Source organism: Phalacrocorax carbo, chromosome 3 (assembly GCF_963921805.1).
Source record: "Phalacrocorax carbo chromosome 3, bPhaCar2.1, whole genome shotgun sequence".
Taxonomy (NCBI): Eukaryota; Metazoa; Chordata; class Aves; order Suliformes; family Phalacrocoracidae; genus Phalacrocorax; species Phalacrocorax carbo.
Genome location: NC_087515.1, coordinates 25,254,423 through 25,275,396, shown reverse-complemented (window position 1 = coordinate 25,275,396; position 20,974 = coordinate 25,254,423). Strand labels below are relative to the sequence as shown.

At 47.7% G+C, this 20,974-nt stretch overlaps 1 protein-coding gene across 4 annotated transcripts in view; it reads right to left on the bottom strand.

Annotated features, from left to right (window-relative positions):
• LOC104047078 (FLVCR choline and heme transporter 1) overlaps nt 1–20,974 on the bottom strand; it is a 59,837-nt gene that overhangs the window by 25,037 nt on the left and 13,826 nt on the right. For 2 of the 4 annotated variants that reach the window (XM_064446212.1, XM_064446214.1), the window contains 2 exons: nt 5,974–6,062; nt 3,298–3,354 (listed from right to left, as the gene is read on the bottom strand). In XM_064446212.1, the coding sequence (XP_064302282.1) occupies nt 3,298–3,354; nt 5,974–6,062 (146 nt within the window). Of the gene's footprint in view, nt 1–3,297; nt 3,355–5,973; nt 6,063–11,256; nt 11,857–17,543; nt 18,402–20,974 lie in introns of those variants that run through there. The other 2 variants (XM_064446215.1, XM_064446213.1) reach the window with 2 other exon arrangements.

Here is a 20,974-nt window from a genome sequence, read left to right as displayed (position 1 = left end):
ATTACGCATTATATCTGCAGTCACTGAATGCCTTCACAGAGCAGCTTCTGAGCTGTAATTTCTCAAAGTCCCCAGAACCTACCCAAACATCATTTTTTGCTTCAGTCATAGGTCCCACCGATGAGCTGGCACATAACTCGATGGAACAGCACAATACCGCACCTATCTACACCCTCCCCAGATATCCCGTGAAGGACAACAATATTTGTTCCTCATTATACCTGCATCCTAGAACAGAAGCTTGCAGAGGGCTTATTGCTTGTTGTAAAGCCAGTAATAAAAGTTTGTTGGCACTGAATGCACAGTTACAGATATTACTAAATATCCAGAAGTAAGTTTGGTTTTTTTTCTAAAGCTCTTACATGATCTAGGCTTGGGAGTTTTAAAGAATTACTATTTCAATTAACAGTGCCATTTTTACCAGAATAGTTGCATGAACAAAAGCAGTAATGCAGGTTTTGCCACCATAACCCTATATGGGAAAGGAAAACCAACTCAATCGGTGTCTGAAACACTTCTGTCACATGCATACACACATCACACGTACCATGGATCAGTAGAGCTGAACTCCATGTGGTGCCCTTTACCTACCTAGTACGAAAAGCTACATCACAAAACCTACGTAAAGGACACCATCCCAGGTCAAGACACATTGTGTACTCTGTTAGCAAAGCACTCCTACGGTGGATGTAGCTACACCTGTAAATCTGGATTTTGCGCAAATACAGGAAACTCAGGCCAGGTGAGAATGCATTTGCAGACACACTTTGCTATTACAACAGGAACACCACATACAGTTTGCAGGATCACATCTCTACCACCCCGAGTCACACAGCTACACCAACAAAAATCTAACATTTGGAAAAGCGTTATCTCTAGTCTAGACAAATCCACAGGGTGTCTGGCAGTCTAGAAGCAAGTTGATAGCTAACAGCAACTTTTTCTTAAGAGATATTGTAAATACTCAATTATAGTAAGCCTGTGTCCCTTCATGTTATGAGTTCCTATAGATAATTTATGCTTTTCTTCCTAAGCACAGCCACGCATTTTTATTTTCTCATGTATCACACTGATGTTGACAGTAAATCTCTATATCTAGTCCTCCCTCCATAATGGAAAAACTCATTAATATGCCTCAGCTGCTTTAGGACAGTTTCACATGAATTTATGAATATTCAATTTCCATCTAGTGCTCAGCTTCTTTGTGTCCGGCCACTGCTCTCTTGAAGAGAGGCTGCCAAAGATCTCATAATACTTTCATTAGCTTTGAGCCTTCATATTATGAAGCAAGCAATACATTTAATATCAATAAATCATAGTTCTGGGAACAGCCTCAACTTCCAAGAGCCAGTGACAATTGGAGGTGCTCAGCATCTTACCCAATAAACTTGCAAATACAAACTGTCTTGCAGCAAGCAAGGCCTTTCAGACCACAGAAACTTGCTCAGAGCAGTGCTTGTTGCCTCAGCACGAGACACCTGTTGTCACCATGCTGGAAGCAGATTTCTTGCAAAGTGGAACACACCTCCCAGGAAAAACTCACAGGTGTGGGATATTTTCAGCTCTGATGAAAACTGGCCTGACAGCAGGAGAACAAATCACCATGGACAACTGCAAGAGAAAAATATCCTCAGCTGGTATGAACAGCCATGCACCCCAGGTGAAGGAAAGGGAAGCCTTTAGGGACACCTCAATCAACATGTTATTCCTTCTCAAAGTTGGAGAAACCAAGAGAGGGCAAGCGCTCAAGCCCTACTGCAGTACAACAGGATCTGGGCAGCTAAATGTGCTCCCAACAGCTCCACTACTCCTACCACTCCATCCATCAGGTCAAGGAGCAAAGCAGCACATGTCTTAAGACTTAGCACTGTGCAAGTCCAGTGTACACCAGCTGCAGGCAACTGTGCCTGGCAAGCTGGCAGCAGCTGCCCCAAGGCGTTGGACCATTCCCAGGGGAACTCTCCTTAACTCTGCAGAAGTCCTGCCACCATATACCGAGTCACTCACAGAAGCCATAACAGCAACAGGGCAAGGAGAGAAGTCAGATATGAGTCCCCAGGCAAACAAGAAGGCAGGGAAATAGAGGAAATAGCACCACTTAGGAGAGGATCCAAAGCCACAGGTGTGTCTCCAGCTATGAGCACTATATTGGTTCCCTTCCAGGAAGAAGTACCATCCTCATAAGCCAGGCTTTCATCCAGCCCAGGAGGACACCAACCTTTCAACTGGTGAGTGCTGAGCACAATTCATTTTCATCCTCCACTTCCTTTGAAAAAAGTAATGGGACAAATTTAAAAATTAGTAACCAGCCTGAAAATAGGTTTAAGCTTCTGTAAACCCATCTATCATTCAAGGCACAAGATTTCTTCTAAACTAGTTCCACTGTGTAGTGAACATTGCATAGAGAAAGGAAGTGGGACAGACTGCTGTCAGCAAAATGAAAACCTGAAGCACAGAGCTGGGATGGGAACTGGAATTTACAGTGATGGACCATTAGATTAATGACAGCTGGGGAGAGCTAGACACAGGCCAGTCTACAGGAGTAATTATATTCTGCTTATCTAAATTTCACCCTAAAATAAAAGCATAATGCTGTCAACATCACTACTAACATACACCCTAATCTGCTAATTTACTGGGTCCTGTTAAAGAGCTGTCCTAAGTATGATGCAGTTCTTACATGCGAGGGATCCCAGCTCTCTGTTGCCAGGCTCCCTGCACACACATTCATACCTGTATTGCACAACTCATCGCCAACGAGCACATGAGTCCACCACATGGAAGCAACAGCAAGATGAGCAGCAACAAGAGAAGCAAGGCCATGACTTAAACAGTCCATTGTGATCCCCATGGGAAAGGACTGTACCTGTGATGTCAAAATTCCTCCAGCATTTTGCGCAGTTGATCTCTTCCTACCATCAAAGGGCACTAGAGCGCAACCTGAATATCAGGACTTACATAATTTCCCTAAAATCAGCCCAGCCCTCCCAACCCAATACCGAGAACAGAGAGTTTTCCCAACCCTGTGCATTCAGTTTTGGCCTACAGCTATGCAGCTCCCACACAGCTGCTGAGCAAGACCAGACCTTCCACTCTTTGGCTCTCAATGGGTCCATTTGCCACCTGAGAGCAAGCTGGGACCCTCCTTGCAAAGGCAGCAACACACAGTTCTGACCCTGCCAGAGGAGCCATGGCACAGAGAAGACAGCCTTCCCAGGCTATAGTGCTTGAACGCCCCAGGTGATCAGCTGGCATGATGTGGGCCAAGGGCACTAAACCACTTCCAGAGACACTTACCCACTTAAAGGTCTGGTTTTTCTAATCTCGAAGAACTGCGTTCCTGTGTGATTGTATCTGAATTTTGTCTGTTAAAGGAAAGTAACTTGACCAGTCAAACAATAAAATAACAATGCTCAAAATGTGAATTTCAGTTCTGATTTCCTGTTGACCTATAAAACAAGCAAAGCCGTTAACCTAACAGAGATTAAACCCTGCCATGTGAAATGCTTATAAATGTCTGAAGGGCAGTGTCAAGAGGATGGGGTCAGACTCTTTTCAGTGGTGCCCAATGACAGGACAAGGGGCAGTGGGCACAAGTTGGAACACAGGAAGTTCCACCTGAATATGAGAAAAAACTTTATTGTGAGGATGACAGATCAGTGGAACAGGCTGCCCAGAGAGGTTGTCAAGCCTCCTTCTCTGGAAACATTCAAAACCCACCTGGACACGGTCCTGTGCCCCATCTTAGGTGTACCTGCCCATGCAGGGGGGTTGGATGAGATGATCTCCAGAGGTCCCTTCCAACCCCTACCATTCTGTGGTTCTGAAATAAAGCAATTTCTTCACTTGCTTTTTTATATGACATATTAACCAGCATTAGGTGGAGAGTCAAGCAAAAAGGTTGTTTGTCTGAAATGACACTTAAATTTGGCATTTGAGCGTTATGAATTCACTTTTCCTCTGGTCCCATTCACTGCTAGGTTACAAGTTTGAAAAAAGTCTCCCATTCAGGCAAGAAAAAGCTTTTATAGCCAAGCCAAACCAATCAACATTATTCATGGTTTGAAAGAACTTATTTCCTTCGTAAGTTTTTAACTTAGTCAGCCACAGCTCACAAATGACCTGTAAACCAAAAGCATGGCTGGTGCATCCATTTATTTCTAGAAGATAGAAATCCTTCTCTAAAAAATTCAATACACTTGAAATAGAAGTAAGCAGCTAAGTGCAACTCAAGAACATTAGTTGACACTATGAGCATAGGAGAAAAATTCATCACAAAGGATGCCAGCAGACAGTCACCTGTCAACCAAACTTCAGCACCACTCGCCTATAAGTGCAAGCTACCATGCCGCAGAAGCATCACCCAAAGCAGCCTCTTCCCTGCTCCTTGAGCATAGCTGTTCAAGCAGTAATGCAATAAAAATGCAGTAAAAACAAAACAAAACAACAACAAACACCATCTACTTATTTTTCCTAGGTTTTTTCCCAGATGAATCTGTTCCCCAGCCTAGCTCCCAACACAGTCACGAGAACATACATCCCAGCAAAACTGTGGTGGTGAAACCAGGGCAGAAACAGGTGACCCCATGGAGGCAAAGGGTACCTTGTGAGGTATAAATAGCACAGCTGCTGGCTGTATAACTGTGGTCTAAATAAAAACTCCAACTCGCACCAGGATGCTCTGAACTGACTTAAATTACAGTTCAGAGTTCTCCAGAAATGAGGCTTTGCTTCCCTCCTGCCTTTAAAACCTCATTTATGAGGTCCTTTTGGAGTGCTCTGAACAAAGCATACAGCCTCTTTCAGCCCACAAAGGAAGCCCAGACCCTGTTCCCCAGCCCACGTTGAAGCTTTTCTGAACACAGATCCAAACCCCATGCCTAGGGCCTGTTCCTGCTATGTAGGAGAGTACAGAATTTCAAGACTGCGGGGCGGGGCGCTCAGTAGAATTTTTGGAGCTCTGTGTCTCCTCTCCATCAGAACCCCTCTGAGCAGTGAGCCTCTCATCCTGCCCAAGCGGCCAACATGCAGAAGAGAAACGTGCCATCCCCCCGCAGAGAAGGCTGGTCCCAGCCTCCCTCCCCACAGCAGCTGCTGCGGCTCCAATCCCTGCTGCCGCCTTGATCCCAGCCAATACTCCCCAGCAGGCTAACCGCGCCTGCTATTTTTGGATGCTCTTCCAGCTGCCACCCATATCCTTTCTTAATCCTTACCAGGACTTTACATTCATTCCTCATCCCCATTGCTTCCCCACACACACGTACACACAGAAAAGGAGAGTTTAGAAAAAAAGGAAATCAGCAGAGCAGCGTCTGGACCTGCAATCATCTCCTCCAGCGTTATCTGTCAGCAATGGAAATGGTTGTGTATTAGGCATGGGACAGCAATAGGGAAGATGGATAGATGTGTACATCTCTGATGAGCCCCCCCAAGGCAAGATGCGACATCTGGAAGCAGGGATTCCTGTAGTCAGTTCCTGTGCCACAGGTAAGCCTGCCCACCTCAGAGTCAGGCCAGCTGCTTGTGCCCCAAACCCCAATGACAAGCACCCACTGCAAGCTGAGCATGCAGGCAGTCCTCAGGGAGCCTGCAGGAGCTGCCAGGGCAATGGGAGAAAGGGTTCACCACACCACTGGCTCTCCCTTGGTCACTTTATGACAAGATGCCAGGTTATTCCTCCAGGCATCACAATCTGTTCATAATATTCTCATAAACCAACTTCAATAAGCATTTCTACTCCCACCATCATCACTTTGGTTAAATTCTTCAGTATCATTTAAAGTTAATTACACCTCCCAGGGGATTGCTGTGACAAGCTCAGTGCTGCAGGTGCGAGCACAAATCCTTAGAGGGATCCTTTCAACCCTGAATGATCCCAAGCACTCAAGACCAGTGCCTCAGTAAAGACCCTGTTAATTCATGCTAGGCATGAGCCAGCCTTCTCTCTGGAGACCATGCACTGGAGAAGGATACTGCAGCATCTTCATGTAGGTCTGTATTGCCTGAAGCCATTCTGGGATCGACATGGAGAGCTTGTAGTTTGGCACCGGTGGCACTGAGGGCTAGACACAAAAAAAAAAAAGATAGAGAGGTTAGACAGTTACCACTCCCTGGGGAGCAGGTAAGTGATTTACTTGGGCAGCAGCATGTGCTTAGTGCAACGCAACAGCGCAGATGGCTCAAACCCCATGTGAATTCAAGCATTGGGCAAAGTCAGCCGGATGCCAATGGGGCTGCCTGTGCACCAGAGCTGGCCCCATCTCTGCCGACATGGAAAGGCCAGGGCAGGCCCCTGCCACAGAAGGCTGCTCATCCCAGCCACCAACATCCCTCAGACACCACCCTATGTGGGCAGGCAGTCCAGCCCAGAAGGCAAGCACCTTCCTTCTAGCACAGGGAAGCCTAGATGAGCAGTCCCAGCACTGGCTCTGCTGTCCTCCCTCCCACCAGAAGCCATTCCAAGTCTAATTTTTGGTTACCTCTACCATGAGAGAAAGATAAAAGGAGACAAGGATCTCAGGGTGCATAATTTCCCCATCTGCCGCATGTCAGCAGCACAGTTGCTGGGCAGGGAGTGCGTGATACCTAGAAGACCACCTGGGACCCAGATATTTAATGATATTAAGACACTTAAAGATATAGACTGGCACTGTAATGGGATTTTTCCAAAATCCCATAAGACATCTGCTTGTGCCTAAGCACTTTAAGACGCCAGGCCCTCAATCCATATTTAATCCCCATAGCTATGTGGCTCCTGAGCCTGTAACCTCGTAGGGAAGGGGCAGGGCCTTGTTCCAAGTCCCCTTATTTTAGGGGCGAGACTGCAAAATACAGCGGATGTTAAAGTGGGCAGAGTGGCTAAAAAGTTAGTACAATTCTCACAAATGTAGTGGAGGAAACAGTTCATTTAAATATTAATGCAGACCCAAAATCAGGAACCAGCAATTTGGGCAGCCATGATGCAAGGCGCAAAGGAGCATGCGCAGTGTCTGCGGGCTCATGACATCGTTACAATACTTAGAAGATCACGAAGTGAGATATCGCCCCTCTAAATACACTTCACGTCAGTGATTACAGATAACAAAAGCAAGTTCAGGTGGTACAGGGCCACCTCTGCCTCACAGACTTTCCTCTCCAGTTCCCACCTCCACTAAGATGGAGGGATTCTGTGTTTGCTTTCAGAAAGCAAGCACTGATAATCCCAAGACAACCAAAACCCAACATTTACTACGTGTAGCTAGTTACTATAGCCAAGTAGTAAATACATCTCAGAGAAGGGAAAGAACCCAAAATAGGCACTCCTACATTACTGGCACACAGAAACAGCAAGGAGACAGATGGCCAGGCCTCCAGCACGCTGCTGCCATCCTCAGCACCACATGGGAGACAGCCACACACACACGGGTTTTCTCTCAGAAAAAGTGGGAGTTACAAGCAAGGTTCATTAACTCTTCTTAATCACAATTTCCACACCTAAGCTCTTCATTAGAGGCCATTTTTCAGTTCCACAAGGTCCTTCCACCCCGGCCCCTTTGGTCTGGACAAGCTATTCGCCCATCCCTCTCGGCACTAAGGCAGGACGTGAGTCAACGTACCAGATGGGGCTCAAATTTCAGGAGCAGCAAGTGGCTGAAAGAGGGAGTTAAGGCAGGCCTGTTAAATCCTTTCAAGGGTAGTCACTCCTGCTCTGATATAAACCCCCCTTTTCTTCAAAGATCAAAAAACTCTAGGTACACATGTTGCACATACACAACACAACTTACCAAGGCAATGGAAGTCACAGCCGGCAAGAGGCCTGGCTGCTGCTGAGCTGACAGAGGGATAGCACCCCTTTCCCAGCCCTGCATAAAATGGAGGCCCCTGCCCTCACCCAGCTGTGGGACAGGACAGCATCCCATAGGGACCGCACAAGTGGGGAATGACACGGCCCTTGCTGTAACCCACAGCAGCCACCCTCACCATGGGGTCGGGGTATTTCCCTGTCTCCAAGGCGGAGGATGATTGTGTCAGCCACTGGGATATGCTCGGATAAAGAGAACCAGGGTTTCCCCAACAGCTGACACGTATCCCATCACCACTCTGTTAAAGTTACCTCAGCATGGCTGCCTAGCTACAAGGCACAAGTCCCTCCAGATCTCAGGCAACGAGGGAGAAGCGGCCACCTTCTCTGCATCTTCCCCTACACTGGACAGCACGCTGCTCTCCTCTTTTGAGTGCTGGGAGGGCAGTATATGGCTCCATGCTGCCAGCCAGGCGGCAAAGAGCCACCCGCCACTCCTGCACCCTCCAAACAAAACCCACTTTCCCCCCCACCCCAAATTCCTGCCCCGGCTGCAGGAGCACTGATCCTGGGCACCCAGCCAGCACAGAGCAAAAACCAGGCCTGCACAATACCACAAGCAAAGGGAAGCGCGATGTTGTTGCGGTTGAGGCTGCAGCCCTCCAGCTACCGGCGTACATCCCAGCACAGCACCCAGGAGCTGGCAAGGTTTTGTAGCAGGAGCCCAGAGCTGTCAGGAGGAAATGCAGACACAGCACTACAGACCATGAATTTATAAAGTGAGTGAAATTCAGAGACCAGGCAGATAAAAAGACCTTGACCCAGTATCAGTATTTCCAAGCAGTGGCAGCTCCAGAGACAGCAGAGCCACTGCAGTGCAAGACCTTGTGGCAGAGCTGGAGACGGTCATCCTGTGGCTGGAAACACTGTAGTCTCAGCTCACTACATACATCCTCTGTGAAATTTGTGTTGCCTGACTCCACTGTGTCTCACTTAATGACCAGAAAGTATTTTTCTGCTAGCTCACCCTGCAAGTATGCTGTTACTTAGGGCACATGAAGCTCGCAGACTAGAGCCCTCAAAGCTGGTGAAAGGTTTAATTCATTAAGATCTACAAGTACCTCCAAGACCACAGGCCACGTAAAGGATTGCACAGCCCTTCCAAACCAGGAGCCTGCACACTGCCTAGAGCTCAAATGAAAAGTCAGAGGTGGGGGGTACAACCAAGGGATGCCTCAGATTCCAAAATTGCCCCCCTTGCAATTTGAGGACAGATTTTTGTGAGGACCCTTCTTCCCAGGAGAGATGCAGCCCTGCACCCCTGCAGTTTGCATTTATTCCAGTAAGGAGAACCTCACCAATACTGTAAGAAGCTACTTACCACCCTGTGTGTATGATCACTGAGACTAATACCAAGATGATTAGAGCAATCAAGAGGAGCTTCTTGCAGAGGGGATGAAAACTCTCCCATCACTAGGGATTAAGAACAGATCAGATGCAAAAATGGAGCAGTTGTACACACCACTTGCTCAGCCTCCACTGACTACCAATGCAAGCGGATTACAAACCATCTTCTCACAGGCACAAGTTTCTTTTGTCACTCCCTGAACACCAGTACCTGACCTTTTGCAGGATGCCGCATACCCAGCAGCACAAGCCAATTAAAAAAGCTGTACCATCATTTAAGGAACAACTCTCCCCTCACATTCCTACTCTGACCCAGAAATTACCATCACAGCTTCAGCAACCCACTACCACTTTGTAGCAAACAAACATGCTCCTAATCTTCATTTGCTCACCTGAGCTTTGTTGGCCCTAATAAAGAGCAGGTGGTCCTCAAACTACTCTGACCCCAGAAGTCTCCTGTGACTAACTAGTAGCTCTTGCTGGCTAAGCCTGAGACATCAAGCCCTTCTACCCTTGAGGAAGTTAATCACCGCAACAGGGAGTTTGCTGCCAGACAGTGCTGGAGGAAAGCAGTACAACTATTACAGCACCTGCCACTGATCAGCAACTAGTAACTAACAGAATGTTTTTCCTCCTACCCAGCTTTATCACATACCACACCAAGTCAGCCTCATGCTTCAGCACTGAGGAAGAAGCCATGGGTCATGCTCTCTGGGGTTTGCTGGTACATTGGAGCCACTGATGTGTCTCTCACTAGATGCTTTGTCAGTCACTACAGCTATCGCCAGTAAAAGTTACATGCTTTGGAGCTGGGAAGTAAAGGAAGGAAATTAAGCCCAGCATGTGTTTTGCCATCTCCTAACACCAAACAAATCTGCAGACCGTTTAGACTAGAGTAAACTGGTCATGCTGCTTAAATAAGTAGGTCTGCCCTCTCCCCGCCCCTGCCCCTTCACTTCTACCTCAAGCACTTGTGCAAGCATGAGACGAACCACACCAAGGAACTGCAGATAAACTCAGCATAACCAGATTATTCTTTAGCTGGATCTGCTCCCCCATCCAAACAAAGGCTGCTGCCAGCACGAGGGAAGCTGGGGAACGGAGAGAAAGAGATTGGTCCTTTTGCACTTATGCTCAACTAAATATTGCAGAAGAGAGATTAAAGGCCTTTTCAGCCTGCACCTTACTTGACAAGCACCTTTGCCAGACCACCCTACTCAATATACTTTCAGCTTCTCCATGCACAGATTTTTTCCTTTCTACCCTACATAAAGAACAAGCGTACGTATCACTGACAACCAGGACTGTGCCAACGCCAGCCCAACCATCTCACCCCAGCATGCAGAGGGGTTCAAATCCACACCAACTTCAGCGGTCAGCTCACATTAATGCTGCTTGGTGGGAGGAGCAAATCAAGCTCAAAGTCTGCCAAAACCAACAGCATTGAAGACACTGTGATCAGTAATGCAGTGCAGTGCTAAGAAGCCTTGGAACACCAGCAGACAACAACATTTTATTTGCTGGCTGAAGGAAAAAGGCTTGGGTCAGGCAGAGCTGTCTGGAGCTTGTACTGAGGAATGTACAAGACAAAAAGCATTTGGAATCTTTCCATGTCCTGGAAATGAAATGGAAATGAAATGAAATGAAAAAGTTTTAAATCCCTTATTACATTTCAGGAGCAAGGCTGCATTTTAGGAAATGCCTGCGTTCCAAAGAGCCGAGCAAAACACGCTTTAAATTGCACAAAGCAATTCATTCAGTCCCTGAAGACTTCTTTTAATTCTTGTTTTCTGCTTTTTCCTCCCCAAGATAAAACAATAGTTTTCTTTCTACTTGTTCCCCAAGACATCAACTCCAGCTCCTAAGCATCCCACGCCCCTCTGCGTATTTCCAAGCAGCAGACACTCCAGCTTTCTTCTTGCTGCCCCTCGCAAGGGCCGAGAGCATCCTCAGGGTTGAGGCGCGACGCCCTCCTGCCTCCCCGTCCTCCCGACACCCACACAACCCAGCAGCCGCAGCACTCCTGGCTTCGGGCGGACGGTGGGGGGGGTGGGGTGGGGTCGCCTTACCCGAGCCAGGCGGGCGGCGCTCCGGATGGCCGCCGCCACGGCGCCGCCGTCGGGGTGCACCCGCTCCACGTGCCCCCACATCCGCTCCCAGGTCTGCCCGTCCATGGGGAAGCCGCTCTTGTTCACCAGGAAGAGCGACCCGCCGTCCCGCTGCTCCTCCTCCTCCGAGCCGCCGCCGCTCCCGCCGCCGCCGCCCGCCGCCCGCGGCTGGGCGCTCCGCGACCGGCCCCCCGCCTTGCCCCCCGCCGCACGGCGGGTGCTTCCGGGGCCGCCGCTGCCCGTCATGGCCCCGCGGCCATGCCCGAGCCCGGGCGCGCAGCCGTGGGGACCGTTGCCGGGAAGTGCCCCGCGGCCTCGCCGCCGGCCGGACCCTATATATATAGATATATATATAAAAATATATATGTGTATGTGTATATTACGTGCGTGCGGAGAAGGCTAAGCGCGGGAACGGCCCCCTCCCTAGCGACGGGCACCCGGCCGCCCCGCAGCACGGCAGCTCGCCCGGCCCGGGCGCCCCGGCCCGGCCCCGCTCGCCCCTGCCCCAGCCCCGGCCGCGCTGGGGGCGCGCCCCGCGCCACGCTCCATGCCGCCGCGTTACCACGCTACCAGCCGCCCGCCCGCCCTCGGCGCGCTCCCATTGGCCGCCGCAACAAAGAGGGGCGGGGCTCGGGCAGCGGGGCGATCCGTGACTGGCGGAGATGCTGGCTGAAGGCGCCCCCTGCCGGGCGGCCCGGGTCACCAGAGCCAGGCGGTGCAGTCCGAGCCCTTTCTCCCGCCGCTGCCCGGCCTGGGGCTGCGGCTCTCCGCCCGCCGTGCCGTGGGACCCGGCCACCCGCTGCGTGAGGGGTCCTTAAAAATCAAACTCTTCATTGACGAGAGCTGGGCTGCTCGGTTCTTCCTAACGGAGCTGGAAAATTCATTGTTAAACACCGAGTGATGGCAGGGCTCCGTGGCTGCGGTCTCATAGCAGCCTCCCTTTGCCACGACGGCTCACAGGGTGGTGCTCGTCCTCCAGGGGAATATTTCCTGCTCTAGTGGTAGGAGCACTGGGCGCCTGACCACTGAATAAGAGGAAGGGTAGTTACAGTGCCGCCTTTCTCTGTTTTGCCACCACGCAGACTACCAGAGGGCCGGGTGAGTGGCCCGTGGCTCGGAGCACAGCCCATTACTCAGGGTGTCTCACGCTGTGCTACACGCAGTGGTAACGTCCTGCCTTGACCCCTGCCTCACACACCCGGACACACTGCTAACACCACAGAAACAATGGCATCTGGTCCTCCTATGCCCACACCCGGTGGGATGGAGCTGTGTCAGAGAGCAATGGGGAACATGTCTCCCCCAGGGCTCTGCGCAGCTGTATTGGCCTTGCAGCACCTCCTGGGCGGGTGACTCCATGGCTGCAAGGCCATCTCCACCACTCATCTCAGTTCCCTGATGCTTATTCCCATAGCCGGAGCAGGATGTTTTAGCTCTGTATATCAAGCGCAACAGCATCACCCTAACACAACTCCTAGAGCTAGAGGTGACTGCCCATCAGAAATAAATAGTGGTCTGACAAATGTTGTTCCCACCCCCTGCCCATGCGGCAGATACTGCCGCAGCCCTGCTCCGAGCCAGGCTGGGCGCGTACCTGTGCATCTCCTCAGCAGCTGCAACTACTGATTTTCAACTCTAACCATAAATAAATCTCTCCAGTGCCCTAATCAGCTTCCTGAAGGCTCTCGGGAGCCACGGGTATACGTTAAGATGCTAATCACTCTCTGCAGGAGTTGACATCTCTGTGAGTCCTACTGGTAATCCTCCCCGCACAGCATGCCTGAATCTCATCGGGAGGTTTAGTGTAAGGGAGGCTGTAGAAAGGCAGTTCTATCAGTTAAAGCAAACCATGTGTTTCAGCTTACACAGTTTGCCCAGTCTTAGGTTTCAGCCCAGGAGACTTTGCTCTAGGGAGCCTCCTGCAGCTGAACATGGTGGCTCAGTGTGTAAATGGCTGTGCAATTTGGAGAAGAGGAGGCAAGGTCAGAGTGGGTTTAGAGCTGCTGTGAAGTCTTCACCCTCACTGCTATGTCCTGCATTTCCCTAATGATTAGGCAAACATCACAACTGGAGGGCAAATGTGCCCCCACTGCCTGCCTGAGCCAAGGTGCCCTCCCTGCTGGGTTTTGGAGCAGGATCTCAGGGGAAGCACGGTCTCTCTCTCCTTCTGGAGTGCAGACGAAGCTGCACATCAGCAAGATGTGGGAGCACCAAGATGAGCTCCAGATGGGAGCTGATGAAGCATGGAGACCCAGAGAGGCTGCAGATGGTTGCAGCCATGGAGGAGAGGGCTCTCGAGGAGCAGAGGGAGGCTCAGGCAAGGCAGAACGAGGAAAGGGAGACTGAGAAAGTCTGCAAGTCCACTGGAGCAGAGGCAGGGGATAGCTTGAAAGTCATTCAGGCCTGCATCTTAGGACTAATGGGACTGCACAGGTGGTGGCAGCCAAGGTGAGCAGCCCAGGGGCATGCTGCATGTGACAGAGTCTGGAGCATTGGAATTTCGCAGCAGAGTCATCAATCAAGGATGCTGATACACAAACCAGCAGTCACGTAAGCCCCAGAGCCTTGTTCACTGTCAGAACAAGCAACTGTGGTGAGGCTGCCACAGCCTTGCTCAGTGCTGCTCCACTGACCAGAGCAGCCAGGAACTCTCAGATCATGCTTTCCTCCACCCACTCACTCCTTAGACACCCTGAAAGTGTGAAGACCAGTGTGATGCTATGTGCTTTGCAGTTCAAAGCCTTCTGCATCCACCATGCCAGGGCATGCTCTGCGCCAGAGGGAAGGAATTTTCCTGGCCAGGCAGGTAAGGGGCATGGCAAGGATGGGACACCATAGCCCTGTACCACAGCCCTGTCCATAGCAGCCCTTTGCAGCACCCAGACCCTTCCAATCAGAACTGAAGAAAAAAAATCTTACCAGCTCCTCCTTGATGCTCAGGCTGAAAAGGGACAAATTGAAATCCCAGAAGCCAGCCAGTGCCTCCAAGGCCGGCTGTGGGCCGAACAGGTAGGGTAGAAGTTAGCTGTGGTCCCGAAGCCAACAGCAACTTCAAAACCACAGCCTAAGGGAATAAACCCAGAGTCCCCAGGTCACTACAGCTAAGGGAAAGCCTTAATTACACTCTTCCCAGCTACAAATTAGAGTAAAAATAGAAGAATGCTGCCTTGGTTTAGGTCAAGCCCTCCGCAGTATTAGTCATGAGCAGACATTCAAGACAAGGAAGAGCAGGGTGGGATATGCAGCATGTCCCCCTGCATACCCCCCAGCATTTGATGGCTTTCAGCTTGCGGGACCACCTAATTTTCATATCATAACTCAGCAGATCTTCCTTGTTACCCGCTCTGTTCCTGCTCTTCCTCTACCCTGCTGGTGCTGCCCTTCCCCTTGCCCCCAGGCTGCTGCCCGGCCCCTGCTCCAGAATGCCCGTGTCTTTTGGTTTTGAATTCCAGTCACTTTGCATGGAGGTACCTTTCTACTGCTAGCTCTGAATAACACCTCAAACCTACAGTCTTGTTCCTGATGCAAAGCTTGTTGCTACCACAGCTGCTTTCTGGGTCAAATGAACTAATTTGATCATAAAAATATGTAAGAGGGTTTTAACCTTCATTATTTCCAATTGCAGACTAATTTAAATGCAGCATTCAAAAGGCCCTGCAGTGCAATTACACAACCAACTGCAGGAAAATTAATGGTTCTTAACTGTACCATGGTAGCAGGGTGATACAGCATTGTCACTTTTTTTCCCAGATATCTTCCCCAGAAGTGTCAATTCCATGCACCCTCCCCAAGGAATCCCACTAGCCCCTTCACCAGCAAACATCTTCTTGCGCACAGCAACAAATTCAGCCCTGCCGCGTAGCAAACCCTCACTGCCCTGTGATATTCCATATGTACAGAGCCGATTAATATATTTGGACTTATTTGGGAAAACACTTCCTCTGTTACCCATTGTTTGCAAGCTGCCCTTCTGGCTGGCTCAGTGCAGGTGCTAGGAGTGAGCAGGAGAAGGCTTCCCTGGCCCACGGCTCCAGCCCAAACCAGGCTCAGGGCAGGGACCTGCTGGCTTTGATGGCGAATGGACCTCTGGTGTGACGTGTGCCTGTGAGGTCTCATGTACTTTTTGCTTCTATCAGATAGGTGGAAGCTGGTGGCAGCATGATAGATCTGGACCTGGGCTGTTATCCAGGTTGGCAAAAGTGGATGCTAAGTGCTCCCCACTCAGTGAAGGTTCCTGTACCATCACTGATCATGAGAGGCAAGTCAGTTACTGGTGGAGCAGGAAGTATGTCTAGTACCTCTGGCCGGCAGCAGTCAGTATAAAAGCCTGAAGCCTGGGTACCTTACAAGTATCCCCAGCTTGGGTGCACTCTTCTGCTAAAGCTGGGCCAGGTGCTCTTCATAGATTTTTCTGAATTTAGGAACCACTGTATGTCTGGAAAAGCAGCAGCTGTCTGAAATGGTTAATCCTACAAAGGTGCTTCAGGTTTGCAGAAGGTTAGGAGGAAAACACAGGTTGAAAAAGATTGCCTGCCATAAATGGACTGCATTATTGCTATGCAAATATTAGCCCATTTCCAGAAAAGACCACAGTGACCTCATATGATCCTCAAAAAGGAAAATAAAACTTGTTTGGGGCTTTTTCTCAAACTAGAAGTTACACTGGAATTAGGTTGTGTTAGTAATGAAATACAAAGTTAAACTGTGATAAGGATGCAACCATGATAATATGAGAATGGCTGTTGATACAAGTTTGCAGGAGTGATTTGCGTAACTACTAAGAATGATAACTTTATGTGTTAATCAATTTACTAATCATTGGGGAAATAAATATGTAAAGTAGACTAAAAAAAAATAAAGCTATAAAAGGAATGCTAGAGGGTGTGCTTCTTTGGAGCTTTCCCCAAGGTAGCCTCTTCTGGAAACTCAACACACTATTTTGCAACAATCTAGCAGAAAAAACCAGTCATCAGCTGCTTTGGCTTTAGCAATGAAGAACATCAGCAATATCTTTTGATTTCTGCCTGAGCAAGAAGGAGAACTTCCTGCAGTAATTTTACTGCAGCAAATCATTACAGTGTTTATTTTAGACGGGTTTGTTTAACTGGGCTCTAATTGATCTCACGCTAATCCAATGGGCAAGATTTCCAATATTAAAAAAATCGAAGCGGCAGGAAAAGCCTATAAAACAGGCCTCCCCAAAACTGTTTTGCAAGTTTTCTTTTTCCACCCCTCATTGCAGGTCAGCGTGTCCTACTTGGCCTAAGCCTTTGATAGTGAAATAGCCCTTTCTCTTCCATGCTTATTATAGCCACCTTGCTCGGATCTAGAACTGACAGCATCAGATACAGATGAAATTGTTGTTTCTTACTGGGACAGCATCAGCCTCCCTGTCGGCCTGCCTTACTCTTTCTGCCTTGTTCCAGGGTTTCAGTCCTAAATACTGATGAAGCTTGGGGAAATATTTACGTCAATACAGTTTGCTGCGAAGGTCTTACTTGCCAGCGTATCACCATTTGGCTTACGCAGCACGCTCTGTTTATAAAAACAAGGAAACACTAATGTAACCTTACAGAAATTTCAGCAATCCATCTTTTTTGGACTAATTACGTCTTCTTTAACCTTTAGTCAGAGGATAAACTGCCCAGCATGATCACATCTCTTCAGGGGAACTGCATAATGAAAGTATAGGTAGTAAAGAAAGGCAGTGGCTAAAAGAAATCTGTTACTCAGAAACAAGATGTCTTTTCAGCAATTGTCAGCACCTGCAGCCCTTGTCACAGGAGAGCTGCTGGCGGTGGCACCACAGGTGAGACGCAGGGCTTAACCTCCACTGCCAAGTAAGCATCTGAGTCATCCCCGCCTGCGTGGAGAGCAGAGTGTACGGCAATAACCCCCCTGCCTGCTTAAGGCTAGAAGCACAGTTGCTGGTGCTGTTTAGAAATTGATTAAGCAACATAGTTCTGTTATGAAATACCCTGCGCCCCCTAGGAATAGTATGATGCTAATCAGGAAACACTGAACAAATGTCATCCTTATGTATTAAAGTTCCTCAAATGCATTGTCTTTCCAGACAGTACTTGAAAGTGGACAGAAAAAGTCATTAAGTTTAGCAATAGATTATGTCACAAGCCCAGAAACTACCAAGCCCTTGAATTTAGGTGTTGCGTGAAACCTGCAAAGAGAGAAATGCATGATACATAGTTCTCAGTGTCATGGTACAACAAGATATCATCATGACACCCATGATTTCATCAAACAGTTTTTGACCTGAAGCATCATTTCAAGCATCCCTGGAAGGCAATGCTCTGCAGATTAAGATTCCCCTTCTCTAGAGAACGATTGAACGGTAGTCAAAATACTGCAGGGGCCCCTGAAGGTGACAATGAAGTTCAAATATTGTGATCAATTAAAAAACTTAAAGCTCTTAAAGGAATTACAGTCATCTGGAGCAAAATGATTTTTTTCGGTCATCTTCATTGTTTGCAATCACGTTAATAATATTCATTTTCAGAGGTAACAAGCAAGCTTAAGAAGCCTACAGAGCATTTTCTGACTTTGGAATCAAAACCGGGAACGTTGTAAGTGCAATGACACAAGCTGCAGGCTTCAGGGAGGCTCCAAAGTGCTCTGTGTCCTCTTCATGCACACGGACATTTCAACCCTTGCGAGATTCTCACAGCTCAAGCCTGAGCAGATGGAGTAGGTCAGAGGAAAATCACACCAAGCATGTGTCTCTTTGCTCCCCAAAAGCCAACAGACCTCCATATCTTCACTGGCAACAGTCTGGTCTGGGTAACTTTGTCAAGCTCTGAGCCCCCAAGGGCTCCTTTACCCTTTCAAAGCTTTTGTGGAGCAGTGGCAAGATGAGAAATCACGGGCTTTCTAGGCTTTAGTCTAGGCTTTAGGCATTAGCCTCTAAGTGAATTTTAGGCTTTCAGCATCAGGCCCCTAAGTGAATTTCGGTTGTTCTCTGGGAGCAGAAGATACACAAATTCAAGTCCTGCAGAGCCAGTTAATCATCCAAGGGTGAGTCATTCTCACCCTGGTGGGACAGCACCTCTTCATTCAGCACAGGATGTAGGTTGTCTAACGCCTGTAGGGTTCTTCAGAATTAGATGATAAATTATTCTGAAGAAATCAAGTTACTTTCCAGGAATTAATGGAAAAAACAGTATGCACAGGCTTAGAAACTGCACTGTTATATTTTAATTTCTTTTTCCCTTGGCAGCAGCTGGACAATTTAATTTCTAAAAGAATAAGTAACTTTGCAGTCATCTGCAGTCCCTCTTCTACCTTATCCAAACTACTGATCAGCATCCGAGCAATCTTAGGGCTGCCCCAATTTGGAGAAAAAAAAATTAAAAATTGGGAAGTTTCTGGTTCGGCCCCGCACAGGCTGGGAAAACTTCTAATGCCTTGAGTACTTCACTGGGATTTTTCCCAGCAAAGCAACCCTATGCTCTAAGAACCAGGGTTAACCCCTGACATCCCTAAATCATGCTGCTCACCAAGAAGCTGGGTTTAGTATATGCTATATAATTCTTGAAGCACACACAAGTACAGGTAGAACATCTGAGATGGTTAAACCAGTAAGAAATTGCCATTGCAGTGATAAAACAGATATCATAAACCAAAGTCACCCAGGCATGGAAAAAGAAGGCTTTTAATTACACCTTCCCATATTCCAAAATCAGCTCGCTAGGATGCACATTCCCTGCCTCGCCTATAAAGCTGAACTCTGACCTGCAGAGCTGCAGCTGTAGTGACAGTGCTTCTTTGCTCACAAAGCAACTTTAACCTGGTTCTTTAAAAAACAATTGCTTTTATCGTAGTTTTGTTTCTGCATGGAGTTTATAGCTTTTGTAGTGTCTCGTCTCTGTTTCTAGAACTCATAACCCAAGGCCACAATTCTGACAATGACCCTTAGATATTATTTACAATTTTTTTTAATGGCCTAAGCATCGTTACAGGCAGAAGCAGTTTATTGAGAAAACACTGGAAATCAGCATCCTAGAGGCTGAATTTTGACCACACCTCATATGAAGCAGGTATTACCCAGCCTCACAAATCAGTAACTATGCCTAACCACTGCCAGGACTTAGCTTTTTTTTTTTTTTTTTAAACTGCGACATACCTACTGGAGTCCTTTTTACTAAGTTCAAGATATTAATCATTGTTTTGTCTTCTGAAAGACGTTGTTTAATTGAAGATGTAAATATTGATTCAGAACAATGTCAGATAAGGTTAGCTCATTGTGAAGTAGAGCCAGGAGGAAATCCAGCAGGCTTCGAAGAAACCTTCCCTGTCTAGGAAGCAGCTGCACTGTTAGGCACAGGCATGTTTTACCCATGCACAAACTGCATCACTGCCTGGAAGGGGTAACACTTGTTAGTTTTGGGTACATAGTGCCTCCTCCTCCCAGCTATAGAAACAACAACAAAAAAAGTATTTTCCCTCAATAATGGCTTTGACTAATCATAGCAACGACGGGCTCACATCTCCCGCTTGCCTGATAACATTTCTGGTGTTTTCTTTCAAGAAAGAATGAGCGTCTGCCAAAGAACGAACTGTAAGGCAACAGTAATTTGCTGTGGCTGTTCCTTCCCAGCTGTGGAAATGTTTAAATTGCAATATTAAATGGGTACATAGCCCGCAGCTTTCACAGAGTTACTATAAGAGGAATACGACCCTATAGTGCTGGTTGTAAAATGAAGACCCCATCTGAAAGTTCATCCCACTGTTGTACTGGATCCTAGCGTTGCTTTAGGACAAAAGGCTTGTGTTCCCTGTGCCCTGCAGCCTCCTCCTGTGAAGAATCTCTTGTATAAAAATAGCTGACTTAATTCCAATTTTGTGGAGAAGGGAGATTTAAAAAAAATCCTAAAACATTTTCTTACAGTGACTCTACTTTCTTTGAAGCAGGTTCTTCAAACTTACCTGGCTCCCTGCCAATGTGCTGGGGATCAACACTAAACACCTGAGCATAAGTGGCCAAACCCTTGCAGAGGGTTCAAAAGGGTCCTACTGTGCTCCCACTGAAGATGACTCTGGTTTTAGAAAACAAAGTTGGGCCATAACTGAATGGAGCGTCTCACTCTATCCTCTCTAATAAGGTATTCTACCCTTTCTCCCCAGATAATCTCTCTACAGCTGGGTGCTTTATTAAAATAATATTTGCGCTACCCTTAAGGAGATGACACTGGATTGCTCTGCTTTAGGTGTTAACTGCACTCACTTTTCCTTGCAGATCTTTTCCAAAGCAAAGGAGGAGAAATCACTGTGCTAGGAAGTAAAACTCAACTACTGATGCTAACACTTTAGTAACATGCCCTGAGAAAATTTCTCTGTAAGCCAATACTCTTGTGTATAATACACTTATATACCCTGCATACAGGCACTTTGCCTATACATGTGCATGCATGTTTATTAATCACACAGTATATCACTCACTTATAAAATTTTCCTACATTAAATAGCAGCTTCTAAGGAAAAAACCAAGAATAATTTTTATACCATCAACTGTATTAACAGCTGTCAAAAATGGTAATCTTTGCTCCAGTCGAGTTACACATTATATACTTTATTAGTAACTGGTAAGGAATGATGCCACCCACATATACACACATATGTAGAATACTGCAATCAGAATATTAACAAGGAATTTTTCATTTTCTCT